General features: G+C 31.3%; 1 protein-coding gene across 1 annotated transcript; it reads left to right on the forward strand.

Annotated features, from left to right (window-relative positions):
* The first annotated feature begins 5,341 nt into the window (after window positions 1-5,341).
* Window positions 5,342-8,873, forward strand: LOC119632848 (transcriptional regulator ovo-like). Its single transcript, XM_038026021.1, has 3 exons — window positions 5,342-6,193; window positions 8,245-8,694; window positions 8,763-8,873. Exons 1-3 carry the CDS (start codon window positions 5,342-5,344, stop codon window positions 8,871-8,873), a joined length of 1,413 nt encoding a protein of 470 aa, XP_037881949.1.
* The last annotated feature ends 6,752 nt before the right edge of the window (window positions 8,874-15,625 follow it).

Consider the following 15,625-nt stretch of genomic DNA (forward strand, 5'->3'; position numbering starts at 1 on the left):
GCATATTAAAAAGGGTAGATATCCATATGAGCGAATGAAGAGTATAAAAGGGATGAGAACAGAGGCTATGAGCGTAATTTACACAAGCAACATTCACTTCAATGTCTAGCTCCTTGATCGTGCTCCCGAGCGAGGAAAAGATAACAAATGATAGGGTGGTTAGATAGTTACAAAAACATTTTATAATAAATTAATAACTAATCACTCAATAAGTCCCTAGTCTGAGCGCTATGTGACAACATTGTCGACAGGGCAATGGCATAATAGTCATCGACTATCTTGAAAAGGGATGAAAAATCAATAGTGGATATTATGTAACATTATAAAGGGCAAATTAGACCGTAGACTTATTGAATGATGCGAAAAATAATGTTTTCGGCTGTCATTAGTTCAAATTTAATTGCAATGAAATGTTTTATTGCGACAGCAATAATCTTTAGCCTGCTAAACATCACATATATATATATATATATATATACATATATTTTAATATAGAATATTCTTAAAATGAATAAAATAACAAAATATAACAATAATTATGCTACAATTATTTTTTCCCAAGTTTTCAAACACTTACCTGCTACGTTATATGGTAATCCCGTTATCATGTTAATCTTTAGGGTTTTCAAAGACTAAACATCAAGAAAATCCGCAATGCCCAAGTATTATTAAAATAATTTATTTATCTGGCGAGCCATTGGTCAGATGGATAAGAAGGGATTGAATTGTATCGCAATAATAAAATACGCGCGAATTGCTTTTATTTATTTGTTTATTGTATTGAAATTGCATAAAATTTAATTTTTTTATACAATTCAAGCAGAGAGCTAACGCTTTCTTAGCAACGAAGGCTCTCGGCAGTTAAATTGCCGTAAAGACCATAAAATGCCGTCTGATATTCTCACTTAATAAATAATTATGGGTAAGATTGGTATAACAAATCGAGGTCCATTTATTAAAGTCTGTACGAAAACCTCATGATTTTAATTACAAAACTAAGCCTAATCTTCTGAATTTCCTTATTGCTATCATCAGGACTGACAAGTTCAAAAATCAGATGAGTCTTTGAAGAAAACGAAAATTGTTATTTCTTTTCCTTTGCTTTATATAATCACTTCGCTTCATTTTCGCTGCTACCATTCACACTAAACGAATGAAGCAAAAAGAAAAGAAACAAATTTCCGTTTGTTCGAACCAAATTTTTGTCTAAATAATAAAAATGCCAGAAGCTCTATGTAAATCCAAAGGGTGAGTGAGCATATCTGTCGTAAACATATTTTTTTGTAAAGTCTCGAAAAAAAAACCAAACCATCCGTTTGAAAAATGTAAGCAAACGCTATCAGTGCAAAAACCCGAAAAAACAGTTATGAGCTCAATTAACTGAAGCGCCGTACACAATGAGTGCATACGCACGACGCATCATTCACTCAAATGCCAAAAGTAATGATTTGATTGTACGTTCGTTCGTATTAAGAAAATATTTCATATAATGTGTAATGGGCGGTATATAAACGTGAAGGACAGGTGCATACATGAGCGTATGCAATAATGACGTGTATGTGACGTCTATGTTAGTGCCATAGTTGAAATACTTGCAACGAATTATATGCCTTAGCAGAGAAATTTAAGTACAGAGAGACATCCATCAAAATTTTCAATACTCAAGGTCTTTTCGATCTATTCGCTATCAATGACAGTTACCGTAACAGGAACGCCATTAATTAGCGATCATTGGATTGCTTGCTCTTACTCTATTTCATTATTATATGCTAAGCCAATTATGATAGACTTTGTTTATGCGGAAAGACCTAGGATTCTTATTTAAAAGTGATTCCGAAACAATCTAAGCTTGTCTAGCCGTTAGATGCCTGTCCATGTGTTCTTATGTCTTCAGTTTACAATTTTTGAAATATTTTGATGAAATTTCATACATTGATGCTTCCTGGCTTGAGCATGGACCTTGTTAAAAATCCTTTAGATTGGACCACTTTTTCGGCGTAAGAAAAAAAAATTAAATAAAAAATTTCCCAACAAAAATCGCGGAGTAATATTGCTTTGGCGTTTCGGGCAAGTTTAAGATTTAATTTTTAATATTTCGTAACGAAAATTGATCCACGCCAATAATTTGAAATAGAAATCAATTTTGCAATATTTGAATTATGTAAGTAGGTAAGTATGTTACGTCCCATTCCATATAAAAATTTTCATGAATGAAAAGCCTTTAAAGTAAAGGTTTAATTTCTAATATTTTATGAACAAAATTGAGCCCTAGTAATAATACATTACACGACATTAACGTTAACCGTAGGAAATTTGGATCACAAAGCTTCCTATGAAAATTAAGCCCTTGTGCGATGTTTATAGTTTTTTTTAGAAGAGAAACAGGTGAAACGACACCAGAAGAAATACAACAAAATCTTTAACCAAAAAAATTTAATTCGATAAATTTGGATCGCATCAATCGACGTTTTAGACATCCTCGAGTAAGGGAACTTTCATGAGTAGTGTGCCTTTACGTGAAAATAATGAAAAGTAATAAGTTTTAGTGTATTATCACGAAAATGACTGAACAAGTGTTTACGGCAAAGTAGTGTAGGGTATTCAATGGCCGCCTTATCCGACTATAATGTTTTTATTTGACTCCACACAAAAAAATTCTGTTAAATTGATATTACGCTACACTGTATCAAACATACATGTGTTTGTAACGTATATACGCATATACAGTAGTCCAATGAAGTTTACATACAGCGCGGACTATTAAGACTTCTCTTTTTAAAAACTCTTTTTAATGGCTTGAAGGTCAAAAATTTGATTCCTTCAATGCGAATATGTAGGCAAGCAGTAGTAGATTTAGTTAATTTTAACCACAAATGAAATAAATATTAAACTACCTGTCAAACGAACCGCATGTACACACACACTTCTTTTGTGATGTTTTTTGAGCGGATACGAAGATAAGAAGCAGCATATTATTAAAACCTACTATTCGGTCCTAATATGCTTTCTGCTTAATAACGTCCTTTAATATAATGTTTTGACATATTTTGCATAATTTGTCTTGTGTGGGAAACAGGGATCTTACTCTATTCCCTTGTAGTTTGTTTTTCCGGCCTAAGAGCGACAGGATTGAGTATTTTCGCATTTTGCGGTCAAATTTATTCCAGATATTTTGGATGAGGTTCATACCCTGGGGGTTTGTGGAAGAGAGTGAAGCACTTTGAGGCAATTATATAAGAATCATGCTGAAATTAGGCAGAACTAATGCTTCAGTGTCCTGAAAAAATCCTCCACCAATTTTCAGACTCCATTGGCCCAATGCATAGCAAAGTATAACAAGACCATTGCAATCTCACCGTAAGCCGTTGGATAGAAGAACGTGATATGAACCTAAGACAGCAAGTTGCCAGGGAAAACGACCAATTCTTCGTGGAATGAGGCTTAGAAATGTCTTTTTCCTGCCTTAAATATAAATAATAATATATCCCTTTCTCATTTAATGCATTTGTGTACACACATAAAATAATTGTAATGAATAGATGCATAAATGAATATAAACTTCAGGCATTAAAAGTTCATCCTCAATCCAAAGTTATGCAATTTGATTTGTTCTCCATATTTTCGATAAGGGTAAGCTGTCGGAACAAGAATCTTGAATTTTTTTACGAAAAACCCAGACATCTATTTTCACTGCAGTGAACATCCTTCCAAGTCTTCAATTTAATGCTTTCTGATAATAGAACAAATAATTATTCGGGTGGGGCCGAATCTCGCACACCCACCACCATTAAAATCTCTGTCGCCTCATGTTTTTATTGATTATCATAAAAAAATGATTGGCGATATACTCCACCATTAATTTAAAATTAGCACACTTAGCTTTTCGCATTCTACTCTCCAAGCGGTTCTATTTGAAATCCTTATGGACGGTATCTTTAAAAAAAAGCTATATCTCCCATGTGGTAATGCCCGCCACAAGTAATTTCGAATTAACGCACTTGCCTTGTTGCCTTCTACTCTGCAAGTTCTTTTATTTGATACCCGGACTTGCGTTCCGACTTCGTGCTTCGCTACCGGCTTGTCCTCTAACTAATTTAATCCATTTTCAATGCCCACCTTGAGGTCGATATGTTCACTGTTGCGACCAGGAGAGTATCAGCAATACTCATCATTCAAACACAGAGACGAACGGACGGACAGACACAGCTTAATCATTTCAGAATTTCAAGCTGATCAAAAATATATCTATATTACTTTTGACAAAATCAGCCCACCCCATCCCATTCCACCCCTCCCACATAATTGGAACAGGATGCTTTTAACACTCGTTCATTAGACTTTTCATAGGGATAGATTAAAGTTTTTTTTTTTTTTTTTAATTTAAAAAAAAATATTTGGTGCGGAAATGCTTGGTCAATATGTTTAGAGAGTTTTTATAAAAGCAAATAATTTCTTTTAATGTTCGCTAACAAAAACAAAAAACGAAATGATAAATTTCAGTATCGTAATGATCGGCGCCATCAAAATAAACGAGATTAATGAAAAAAAATTCCCCGGCAAAGGAAGATAGTGAAAATCCACCATATAAGGAAATTAACTGTAAAAAAACGCGAACCAATGGTAGTGTATAGCGTTTATATGTAAGAAATATTTACATATATGTTTTTAATGGCGACAATTTTAATGCAAATGCAAAAACGAATGAAGGAAAATCCAACGCAATCGGAAAGAACGCTTAACGCTTATATATATAAAAAAATTTCCAAGGAATAACATGTTACGCTTGAAACGATGTTTCTTCGCTGTTTGAGATGTGCGTACTCAGTTATTACATAAGAAAGCGTCTAATTGAGTTGACATACCGAGTTGAGTTTATCCGCGATTTGTTCGACTAAAAGAAAAAAAAAAAGGAAAAATAAAGCGTTAAGTAAAAACTATTTAATAAATTCTATTCAATTTGTTAACATTTCATTTGTTTCCATTGCCTTCCTTGCATTCCTTTACAGAGTGGCGATCCTGTTGCGAGACAGCGTTATAACAAAATCGGAATCACAGATTACGGAAAACATAAGCATCGTTGAAACAATTATTTCAACTTTTTTTTATTATCGAGCCTTGGTTCGATTCATTCAATCGCACTACCGCTGGCATATTAATTATAACCAAAATTCGGAGATCGTAAACGAGAAGTTTAAGACAGGCATACTGTAAATCAACTTCACTCAAACAACAGCATCGTCATATGTGAATGCGAATAAATCGTTTAGTAGAAGCATTGGGAAAAAGAGAAGTTAATCGAGAAACAATAGTGGTATAGACGCTACCTTGGATTCCGAATCAGATGGAGGAGCAAAATAATAATTATCACCTTTTGTCGTCTCGCTGTTTGCTATCAACGCTTCACTTGGTCGACAATTCGCCAAATAATCATAAATCTCCGGCTTGCGGTATTGCGCCAAAGGACGAACCAGATATTAAATATGATGAAGAGAAAACCGGCATTCGAACTATATATCCGGAAGGGTTTAATGCGTCGTCCATGCATAAAGATTCCATCACGTCTAATTTGACTGGGAGGGCGCAAGGAGATAGCGGTGTCGCAGATCCATTGCAGTTTCCACTGCAGGCCACTGTTATGCCATCTTCTCAGACCGATCATATGCAATCGACTTGTGAAGATAATGAAAACTCTAACACTAGACAAGAATTCAAGCTAATATCCGCACCATTTCTTACACCAGACTCAATTCCAACTACTGTGGCCGATTGCTACAATCACCCTGGTACAGAAATTAACAATTGCGATGAAAACCTAATGCAACTACGGCAAGCCAATCATCATGACAGTGATAATAGCGATTTGCCATTGACGTCATCGAATGACGTAACTGCGGGTGATTCGATTGTGGGTACCGATGATCCTATGTTTACCGCGGTCAGTAATTGGTTAGGTACTTCGAATTCTGCTCAATGGGAGTTATCGTTGATCGAAACAAATTCCATCACTCAAAGCGTAAGTCCTACACACTTCTCACACTCCCCTACAAAAAGGTATTCAAACGCTAGCGCTTGCGCAACCTCACTTAAGCAAAATCCAGTTTCAGCTTCAATGCCTGCTGCTATGGCACGTCCTATCCTAACAATATCGCCCATTATTGCGCATTTTCTTGAAAGCAAAGTCCTCCACCAACGAGTAAGTATACAATGCGAATATGTTGTTGTTGTTTCGTTGTTACTTTTTTTTTTTGGCTAAATTCATTACCAAAACTGCCTCATCAATGCTTTGTTTCATTTGTAATAATAAGTATACATTTACTATTGATCACTGTAAGAGTTTCTGAGTCGATTTACCCATGTCCGTCTTGTTAACGAAATTCTATATGAACATAAACTGTACCGAATTTCTAACATCTATGTCAATTGATTGGACCTAACTCTGTAGAAGACTTATAGTGTACTTTTTATATAGAAATAATGCACAAATTTTAGTGCATTATCACGAAAATGAACGAATACTTGAGAGAAATAGTAGGTAAGGTATTTAATGACAGGCCCTACACACGACTACAATGTTTTTATATCTTTCAATATAGAAAGTTTTTTGCCCAAATTTAAGGCAACTCTAAGGCAACTAATGTTATTATAAGGTAAATAAGAATAAAGAATTTATGATCGGTTCATGATCAGAAATCAACAAACATAAACATTTTCTGTGATATTTGTATGCAAGTTCTTCGATAAATATTCGAACTTTGAGATTCCTATACCAACATTAATTAGATCCTTTTCTTAATTACCTATCAATGCAAATGCCATAGTTAGTTAGTTGAGAAATTATTCCGTTTAATGTTAGTTGAATGGAAGACATTTTTTCAAAATAGGAATTATTTTTAACAAAAGTATTTATATTTGAATCGATTGCACATACATTATCATATTCATAGTGTCTACTAAATTTTCCTTCTTTCTACTTAAGTTAGCGGAAGAAAAATAACCTTAAAATATCTCTCAGAGAGAAGAAATATTTATTTATGTGAAATTTTGAAGAATTTTTCTCTCACGTTAATTACTTTGTACAATTTTTATATTCTTGCTGGCATTTTTGAGCTTTCAAGGTTACGATTTGAAGCGTAGCCGTTCAATCATAGGTTCTCAGCCCAAATAACGCATACAAAATCTATCAGCGGAGTATTTCTACATATAATATGAATTTTGCTATTGTAGTCTAAATAACCTAGATCTTGTAAATAGAGCCGAAAAGAGCCGATAGGATAGGAGAGAGTCGACGAGCTGAATCGTGATTTTCAAATGAGTCAATCAATCGATCAATCAATCAACCAATGCTTGTGAGCGATAATAGCTATTTTATATCATTGCTTTTAGATGTTGAATCCTTCAACGCTTAAAAATATTTTTATTCTGGCTAAAGATAAGTATTCATAATTTTCTTAATATTAATGATAAATTTGGGCATTTCACCATAATGCTACTACTTATGTTTAATGTACATCATTTTGATTTGACTCCGCGTGTCATTTGCATTTTATTTAATTCTTTTCTATTTTTTACATTTTAAGTAATTCGTATAGATGGCGTGTGGATACACTACACATCTGGGCTGTGTCCATTTATGCATCCCTTTCTTTTCACGTCCTTCATGTCCGGTAGCAAAGAATTGATATATTTATACATAGGCATTCTGTTGATAGACATTAAAAATTTCAATCTCGAACAGTTTCTTGCCTTCAATTTGTGTATGACATTAGCCAAGTATTAGATGGTTTGGAATTCGTGTATCCAACAAAATTAAATAAGAGTTAAGTGTAATTAAAATTCCATATCCCCATCTAAAGGGATGCAACAGAATATTTATTTCGTCCTAATTTAAACTAAGCTCCAAAAATGAGCTATGAAAATGGAGAAAATGTACCTTACATGAGAAAAACACTCAAAAGGTGAATTCCACATTGACTTGCCATCTGATATCTTAAGAAGTCATTTTAACACATCTACAGATACTAAAAATTGAAAAAAAAGGTTCATTAATAAAAATAGCAGTCAGTATAGTTTCTCGTACTTTTCAATTTCACTTTCTTTATTTTCTAACTACTACTAAGCCCATAAAAGTCAAAATTCATATATATGGATATATATATATATATCAAATAGGTTTTCAAAAAAAAAAAAGAAAAAAAAAAAATTTCTTCTTATGCACTTCATTGGCATCTATCTACTACATTTCAGTTGAACCTGCCATCCGAAATGCAACTAGAATTTATTAATGATGGCCATGGCATTAAAAATCCTTTAATCATTGAAAATAGTCGTCGACGTTATCGTAAACGTACCAGCGGAACGAATAGTAACAACGGTAACAATGAAATTGAAAATAACAGCAATAATGGCGCGAAATTTGTTTGCGGGATTTGCTTAAAAGCACTATCTTCGAATAGTGCACTTAATCGTCACGCGTGGTGTCATTCTCCTATGAAGCGTTATTTATGCACATTTTGCATTAAAGGTTTCAATGACGCACACGATTTGAAACGCCATACTCGCACGCATACGAATGTTCGACCATACAAGTGTAATTTATGTAAAAAGAGCTTCACGCAGAGAGCCGTAATGGAAAAGCATTGCTTACACGTGCATGGAATGCAATCCAGTTATGTCCTCAATTATCGACAAACTAAGGTTGGTAGATATTTTTTTTTTATGTTTCTCAATTTTTTGCAAAACTTTAGATTTCATTTCATTTCCAGTTGCATGTCTGTGAACTATGCGGTCATACTACATACGAATCTGAAATTCATTATCAACATCTTAAAGAGAATCATCCATACTCAACGCTTTTGCGTAAACTTTCAAATTGACCAACTCATAATTTGTCAAAAAAAATTACAAGCATAAATGCCGTTGCCAGACATAAGCATGAAAGTATTTCGTTTTTCTCCGATACTCTTAAGCCTTTAAAAAATAAAAATCCATAGATTATTTTTGGAAAAGTTTTTATTTTATTTATTTATAAATTTTTTTTTTTTTTTTTCTAGAAAGGATTGAATGTGTGAATATGTTTTTTATTTTTTATACATTATATGTGTATATATTTTAAAAATACTTTTTTCTAAAATAGAATTTCGACGTATATGCGAATTTGGAGTTGGGAAAAAAATCATTTTCTTTAATGTGTTTCTAAGATTAAATAATTTTTTTATATGTTTTTTATACCCATCATCGAACGACTCGGGGTATATACTTTTGGTCAAAATGTTTGCAACGTCCAGAAGGTATCCGTAGAGACCCCGGTAAAGGATATAGCACGAAATACTGAATCGATTTAGGCATGTCTGTCTATCCGTTCGTCTGTTTTAAACATTCGCCCGGCCTCAAAAATTAAGCTATCGCTTTTGAATTTGACAAAAACTTTGAAAGTTCTTCCATGCAGACTCGTGGGCCAAATCGGTAATAAGACGCGTCCATAGGTCCCTTTTGTTTTTCAAACGGAATGAAAAATTGCATTTTTTTTTTCATTGCTCATAAACAATAGCACGTAAGTTTGCCAAAATTTGAACATATAGTCGATGCTGTAGCGCTTTACAAAAATGGAAACAATGGAGCACATCTATCCGATATTATAGTGTATCGAAATTTTCTTTTATTTTTTTTTTTTCCAATTAAGCAACAAAAACAAGCTTCAGCAACCTCACAAAATATATAAATTCTAGATTAACATCAAATTCTGAATTAATTTAAGCATGTTCGTCCGTATGTCTAATGCGTATTGTAAACATTCCCTATGCGGACAAAATTATAAAAATTAGTTTTTTTTTCAATTCCAAAAAACGAAACTTTTCGATATAAGAGTTCTGAAAAAAAGGAGTAAAATTTTATGAGGTAAAAAAGTTTAATTTTTAATACTTTATGACAAAAATAATTGAAGAATAACAAGATCTGTGATCAAGAATATTAAATTTCCGAAATTGACGCGAGGAAATGTCATCAGTCTTCAGCCAGGCAAAGCGCCTACTATCGTTGTTTTCAAATCACTTTTTCGCTAGTCTTCATATACCTTAAACGCATTTCTCCGCATTTCTGACGACTTGACCGAAAACACATTCACTAATTATTAAATTAATGATGGAAGGAAGACTTTCGATCACCTACAAGTCATTCATTGTTTATAGATATGATATATTGATTAAGGAAAATTCTTGCATGCAAAGAGAAATATGTCTTGCAGACTGACGTCAGTCACTAGAAAAGCTCGAATTTTTCAAAAAAAAAAAAAATCTTTACTTAATCTTTATTTTGATTTTAGTTCGTTGCTTCGCTTTATAAAACCTCTTTACCAAGTTTATCGCTTCCCGCTTCTTCCATCTTATTCAGTATGTTCTCAAGAAAAAAACAAAAAACGGGCTTCAAATCTTGACCTTTCAAGTATTCAAATTGTCTTCCACATTTGCCTCACAGATTTCCAATCAGCTGCATAATCAATAAGAAACTTAACAACTTCTGTTCAATACGCTATAGCTCCGCAAAACTTATATGAAGTACTTTATTTTCAAATGAATTAATAATTTCAATAATAATTCCAAGTTTTTCTTTTAACGAACCAAAGTAAAAAAAAGGAGAAAAACCGGGAACGATGCCGCTAAATTGGGCTTAGATTGTTTTCGTTGATACTAAAAATCGTCCAATGTTGATAACATTGAATCAAACAGACAACAGATTCCCCCCAACAGATTTTTGGGAATATTTTATACTTTTCAAATTTCCCCTTGAAAGGCATTAGTACAGTTAACGGCCACAAGGTGGCGCTCATGTACGAAGACAAAAGTTGAAATACACAAACTTTACTGATGTGAAGTTATCCCGCTGTACACAGCTCACATTTTTGTCTTTGCTAAATAATGGGTTATCTTCATAATTGGTTCGCGTCTCCACTACACGAATTGATAATTGAACGATATTGATAGAATAACAAAAGAATGAGAAAAGTTAAACAAAAATAGAAAAGATCAGCGTAAATAAAAAAAGGAAATCATTCTTGATATTATAAAAATAAATAAAAAAGAAAATCATTTTTACTATTTGCCATATAGTGTGTACGCATAAAATTGACGAAAAGTTACAATATACAAAGTGAGTTATAAAAAAAAAAAAATTTTAGCGAATTGATTCAAGTGCAGCTGTTCGATATGTTTTAAATGACGCTAAAGCGTACCATTTAGAAAGTGTTTATTAATCCAATTGGAATTAAAGTTATATCGTTGACTGTGGACATCTTAGTAAACCGAAAGAGTTAGACAATAGTTGAAATTACGTTGAAATCAAATTTAACAATTAAGAACATTTTAGTCGGATAAGACCGATCTTTAAATGCCCTAAACCACATTGTCTAACACAATTCTAATTTTTTATGGATCAATTTTCATTACGTCAGAATAAGACTTAGACTTTTCGTGAAAATACCTATTATAGGATCCAAAAAATTGGCCGAGATGGTCCAAATTTGGTATAATTAATTTTCTTGATGTTAAATTACTGTTACGATTTACAATTTTTCTCATTGTTGAACTTCAGTTTTCGTTATATGAGAAAGGGTTCAAAAATTGTACCAGCCAGTCGAATATTTCCATACCGAAATACCACTGTTTAGCCACTTTTGCCGAGAATTTTTGAAAATTGTAAAATTTTTCCAAAATAGAGCATTATCTTGGGGTGTGGTCGAAAAACTGGATTGATCCGAACGCATTTTTCAACAGCGTTCGTTCTTGGGGGTCAAAGCATGTCACTGTACCAAATTTCATCGAAATATTTCAAAAATTTGCGCCCTGTGGCTTGAACACAAACGTACAGACGGACAGACAGATTAAGTTTAATGCAGATTACGGCTCTGAATCGATCGGTATCAACAAAAGGTGGGTGTATCTTAAGCCCTTCTGCATATTCTACATACGAACATACCTGTGCCACAAGTGGTGTAGGGTATAATAAATTATATTTCAAATGAATTAAAACTTGGTTTTTTTCTTTTTTTTGTCTTCTTTTCTTTAATGTTCATATATTTATTTAATTTTTTTATTATTTATTTAGTCTTATAAGAATTCGCTATTAATTGGCCAAACTCTGTAAGTCAGTGGATTATTAATTTTCTTGATCGGTATGAATTTGTTTTCTTTATTAAATTTAATTATCTCTAATATCAGACTTAAATAAAGTGGATTGGCACGGAATCAAAATAAAAATCAACATTTTCGATATCAGGCTATCTATTGTTTACTTTCCATCTCGACAAGGAGGCGATTAAAACTAAGGCGACAGATCGCACATAAGTGAGTTCGCAAAAAATGGTTGTCGCGCCAGCGATTACATTCTTCTTCCCAAAGCGTTATGCGTGACGTGGTTGTGAATGGTCGAAGTGCATGAACAAGTGCATGATCGAGAAGTCATGCATTTCTCGCCTATGAATAACAAATGAATTTTATTCTTATTATTATGTAAATTTTTAATCGAATTTAGGGAAAATGCATTTCGGTATTTTAACTTATAAATAAATTAAATAAAAATACTTGAATTTATTGGTTTCGAAACGTTACGAATTACGTATATTGTATTTGTTGTTAATAAATATTAAATTTATTTTTCAAGGTTTTATGTCATATTAGTTTTATTTAAAGTATTGTACAACTAAAAATAATTTAACATAATACGTATATCTATACATGTACACACATACACACACGCACACACATACAATATATATATATATATATATATATATATCGTCCTTTCCTTTTCAAGTCGTCATTTCCAATAAATTTAATAATTACTTAAATTTAAACCTTTAGTTACTGTTGATTGGTTTTATTTTCTTTTTTTGTTTTACATATATTTTTTTTATAAACTTTTTCTGTTTTTTTCTTTTTTTCTTTTCTTTTAGTATTATACTCAGATACACATTTTTGCTAAATTCTAACATTTGCATTTTAAGGGTTAATTATTACTTAATGTTTTTGTTTTGTTTTTTTGTTGTTTAAATAAATATATATATATATATATATATATATATATATATATATATAATATACATAAAAAAATTATTTAAATTCTGTAAACTTGACTCAGTGTTTAAAAGTTAGAAAATAATATATAAAATGGTTTTATGAAAACAGTAATAAAATATGAAAATTTTTTCCATTTTAAATATGTCTTCCACTCATATCTTTAATAACTTTTGTTAAATATAATTTTTTTTTTTTTTTTAATATATATATATATATGTATATTTTAAGGAGTTTTCGATTTTATTTAATCATTTAGTTATTTATTTGTATTATTATTATTATTATTTTTTTTTTTGCTTAAAATTCTAAAGTACAAAGTAAAGTAAAGAAATTGATTGATTCGTATTACAGGATTTTACACAAAAAGAAAAAAAATATATATTTTTCTCTTTTTTTTTTTTTTTGTTTATTATCGGTAGTAGTAGAGGTTTGTTTTAGGAATTGTCCGTCTTGTAATAATAGTACAGATAAGATATATTTCAACCGTTAAAAATCGTAAAAATGATAGTCAGTGTAGTTGGTAATGTTCACTTAAAAAGAAACAGAAAAAAAAAAGTAATAATAACACAAGTTGTTAATAATTTCAAAAAAAAAAAATTAATTCGGAAATTTTATTAATTAATTGCAGTTACAATCACTATGTACTTTGGTATAAGCATTCGTTTTATTTCAGTCTGTAATGTTTTCTTGTTAAGTTGACCCACTGTGCCGTAAGTCAACCTATAAGAGTACCGAGAGTGGTTAACTACAAGATCTTGGGCGCTTTGCCTCTCCCTCTCCTCTTTCTCTCTTTCTTTCTCTCTCTCTCTCTTTCTCTCTCTCTCTCTTTCATCCAGAATAAGTCCTTAACAGAAATCTCCAAAGTTTTCTATTTAAGTTCACTACACTTAACTAATCATTTTACTCCATTTAAAAGTTTTTAAAATTTTTTTAAAAATATTTTCTTTATATATATGTTTTTCTGTACCTTTATAGTTAATGTTACATTTCTCTAACCTATGGATAAATTAATTAAATAGCATAGAAAAATGTTGAAAAATAGAATTTTTCATTAATAAAGAAAATAAATTTTTTTTATTTATTTTTTTTTCATAAAAATAAATTTTTCTTCTATAAATTATAAAACACTTTTTCTTATACAAATTAATGAAGGATTTCTTTTTCTTTTTCGTTTTTTTTTTTTTTTTACTTTTTACTTAGAAAAAAAGACTTACAAAGACTAAGAGTATGCACCTTACACTCTTATGTAATAGAGCTGAGTTATGGTCGGACATGAATACACTCTTGCTTTACTTAACTGTGTAGTTTATTAAAGCAATACTTATGTATTTATAATCATCTAAAGACGTGGTAGTAGTCCTTCAATATTCAACAAACATATATTTTTTTTCTTTTTCTATAAGATTTGATCAATAGTCTTCACATTATCATAAATGATTGATTTTAAAATTTTTTGAAAAATTTGCCATTTTTTCAATCATTGGGGATGAATCGAGCTTATTTTCAAACTGATCTTCTGTATCCTAGATAAGAGTATACATATGTATATGTAGATAGATGTATGTATATAAGGCAAGTTTTATTTATTTATTTTTTGCTAAATTTTTCCCTTTCTAAAGACTTAAGGTGCGAATATAAAAAAATTGACTGATAATTATTAGCTTTAAAAACCATATTTCGTTGTGGGTACTTTTAAGAATCAATCATGAACTCGCTCAAAATTGGCCAAAGGCCATCAATTCAAAATGCAGCTTTCTATCTTAATTATTTCGACTACAATTGCTCTAACAATAATAATAAAAAGGATACTTAAGTCAACGGACAGAGGGATACGTGCCTCTAGGTTCACTTCGTATGATCTGAATATATAACGTATCACCGAATCATAATCAGAAATATAAAGCTAATGTAGAGCAATCCTTTTTTTGCTGTGTATACAAAAATTATTCGTAGTCTAAAGAAAAAACAAAAAAAAAAAAATTAAAATTTACTTAAAGCAAATACTTTTCCTTATACATTGTACTCGATGCGAAAGTTTTTATATTTTTTACCAACGTATAAATATTGTTAAAAATAAATGATGGCAAAACAACAATAAGAAAAAACAACTTACTTTCCTAATAAAAAGTAAAAAAGAAAAAAAAAAAAACTTAATTGACCAATAATTATCGTCCACATAGATGAAACGTTTTATTACCTACCACTGGCTTTATTGTTTTTCTTTTTTTTTTTTTTTTTTGTTTATATAAATATCATAATTAAAGCACTTGGTTATGTTCCATCAAAAACACTATGGAAATCTGTAATCATTATTAACAGCTTTCTATCCCACATATAGGTGATGCATACACATAAGGTTGTAAGTGCTGTTGGGTAGCTTGACATAGCGTAGTGTTTAAGTGTATGTTTATATTCCAACCGAACATTTGAATCGATGTAAGTCATTTACGAAATTAACGGGAAAATTTGAAGGTTTCTTTTTTAACTCTAGATTAAACGTCTTTATCTTAACTATAATCTCTTCAGACGGACATACGGACATCTCCTTTATTAATAAA

The sequence above is a fragment of the Glossina fuscipes genome, unplaced genomic scaffold (assembly GCF_014805625.2).
Source record: "Glossina fuscipes isolate IAEA_lab_2018 unplaced genomic scaffold, Yale_Gfus_2 0, whole genome shotgun sequence".
Classification (NCBI taxonomy): Eukaryota; Metazoa; Arthropoda; class Insecta; order Diptera; family Glossinidae; genus Glossina; species Glossina fuscipes.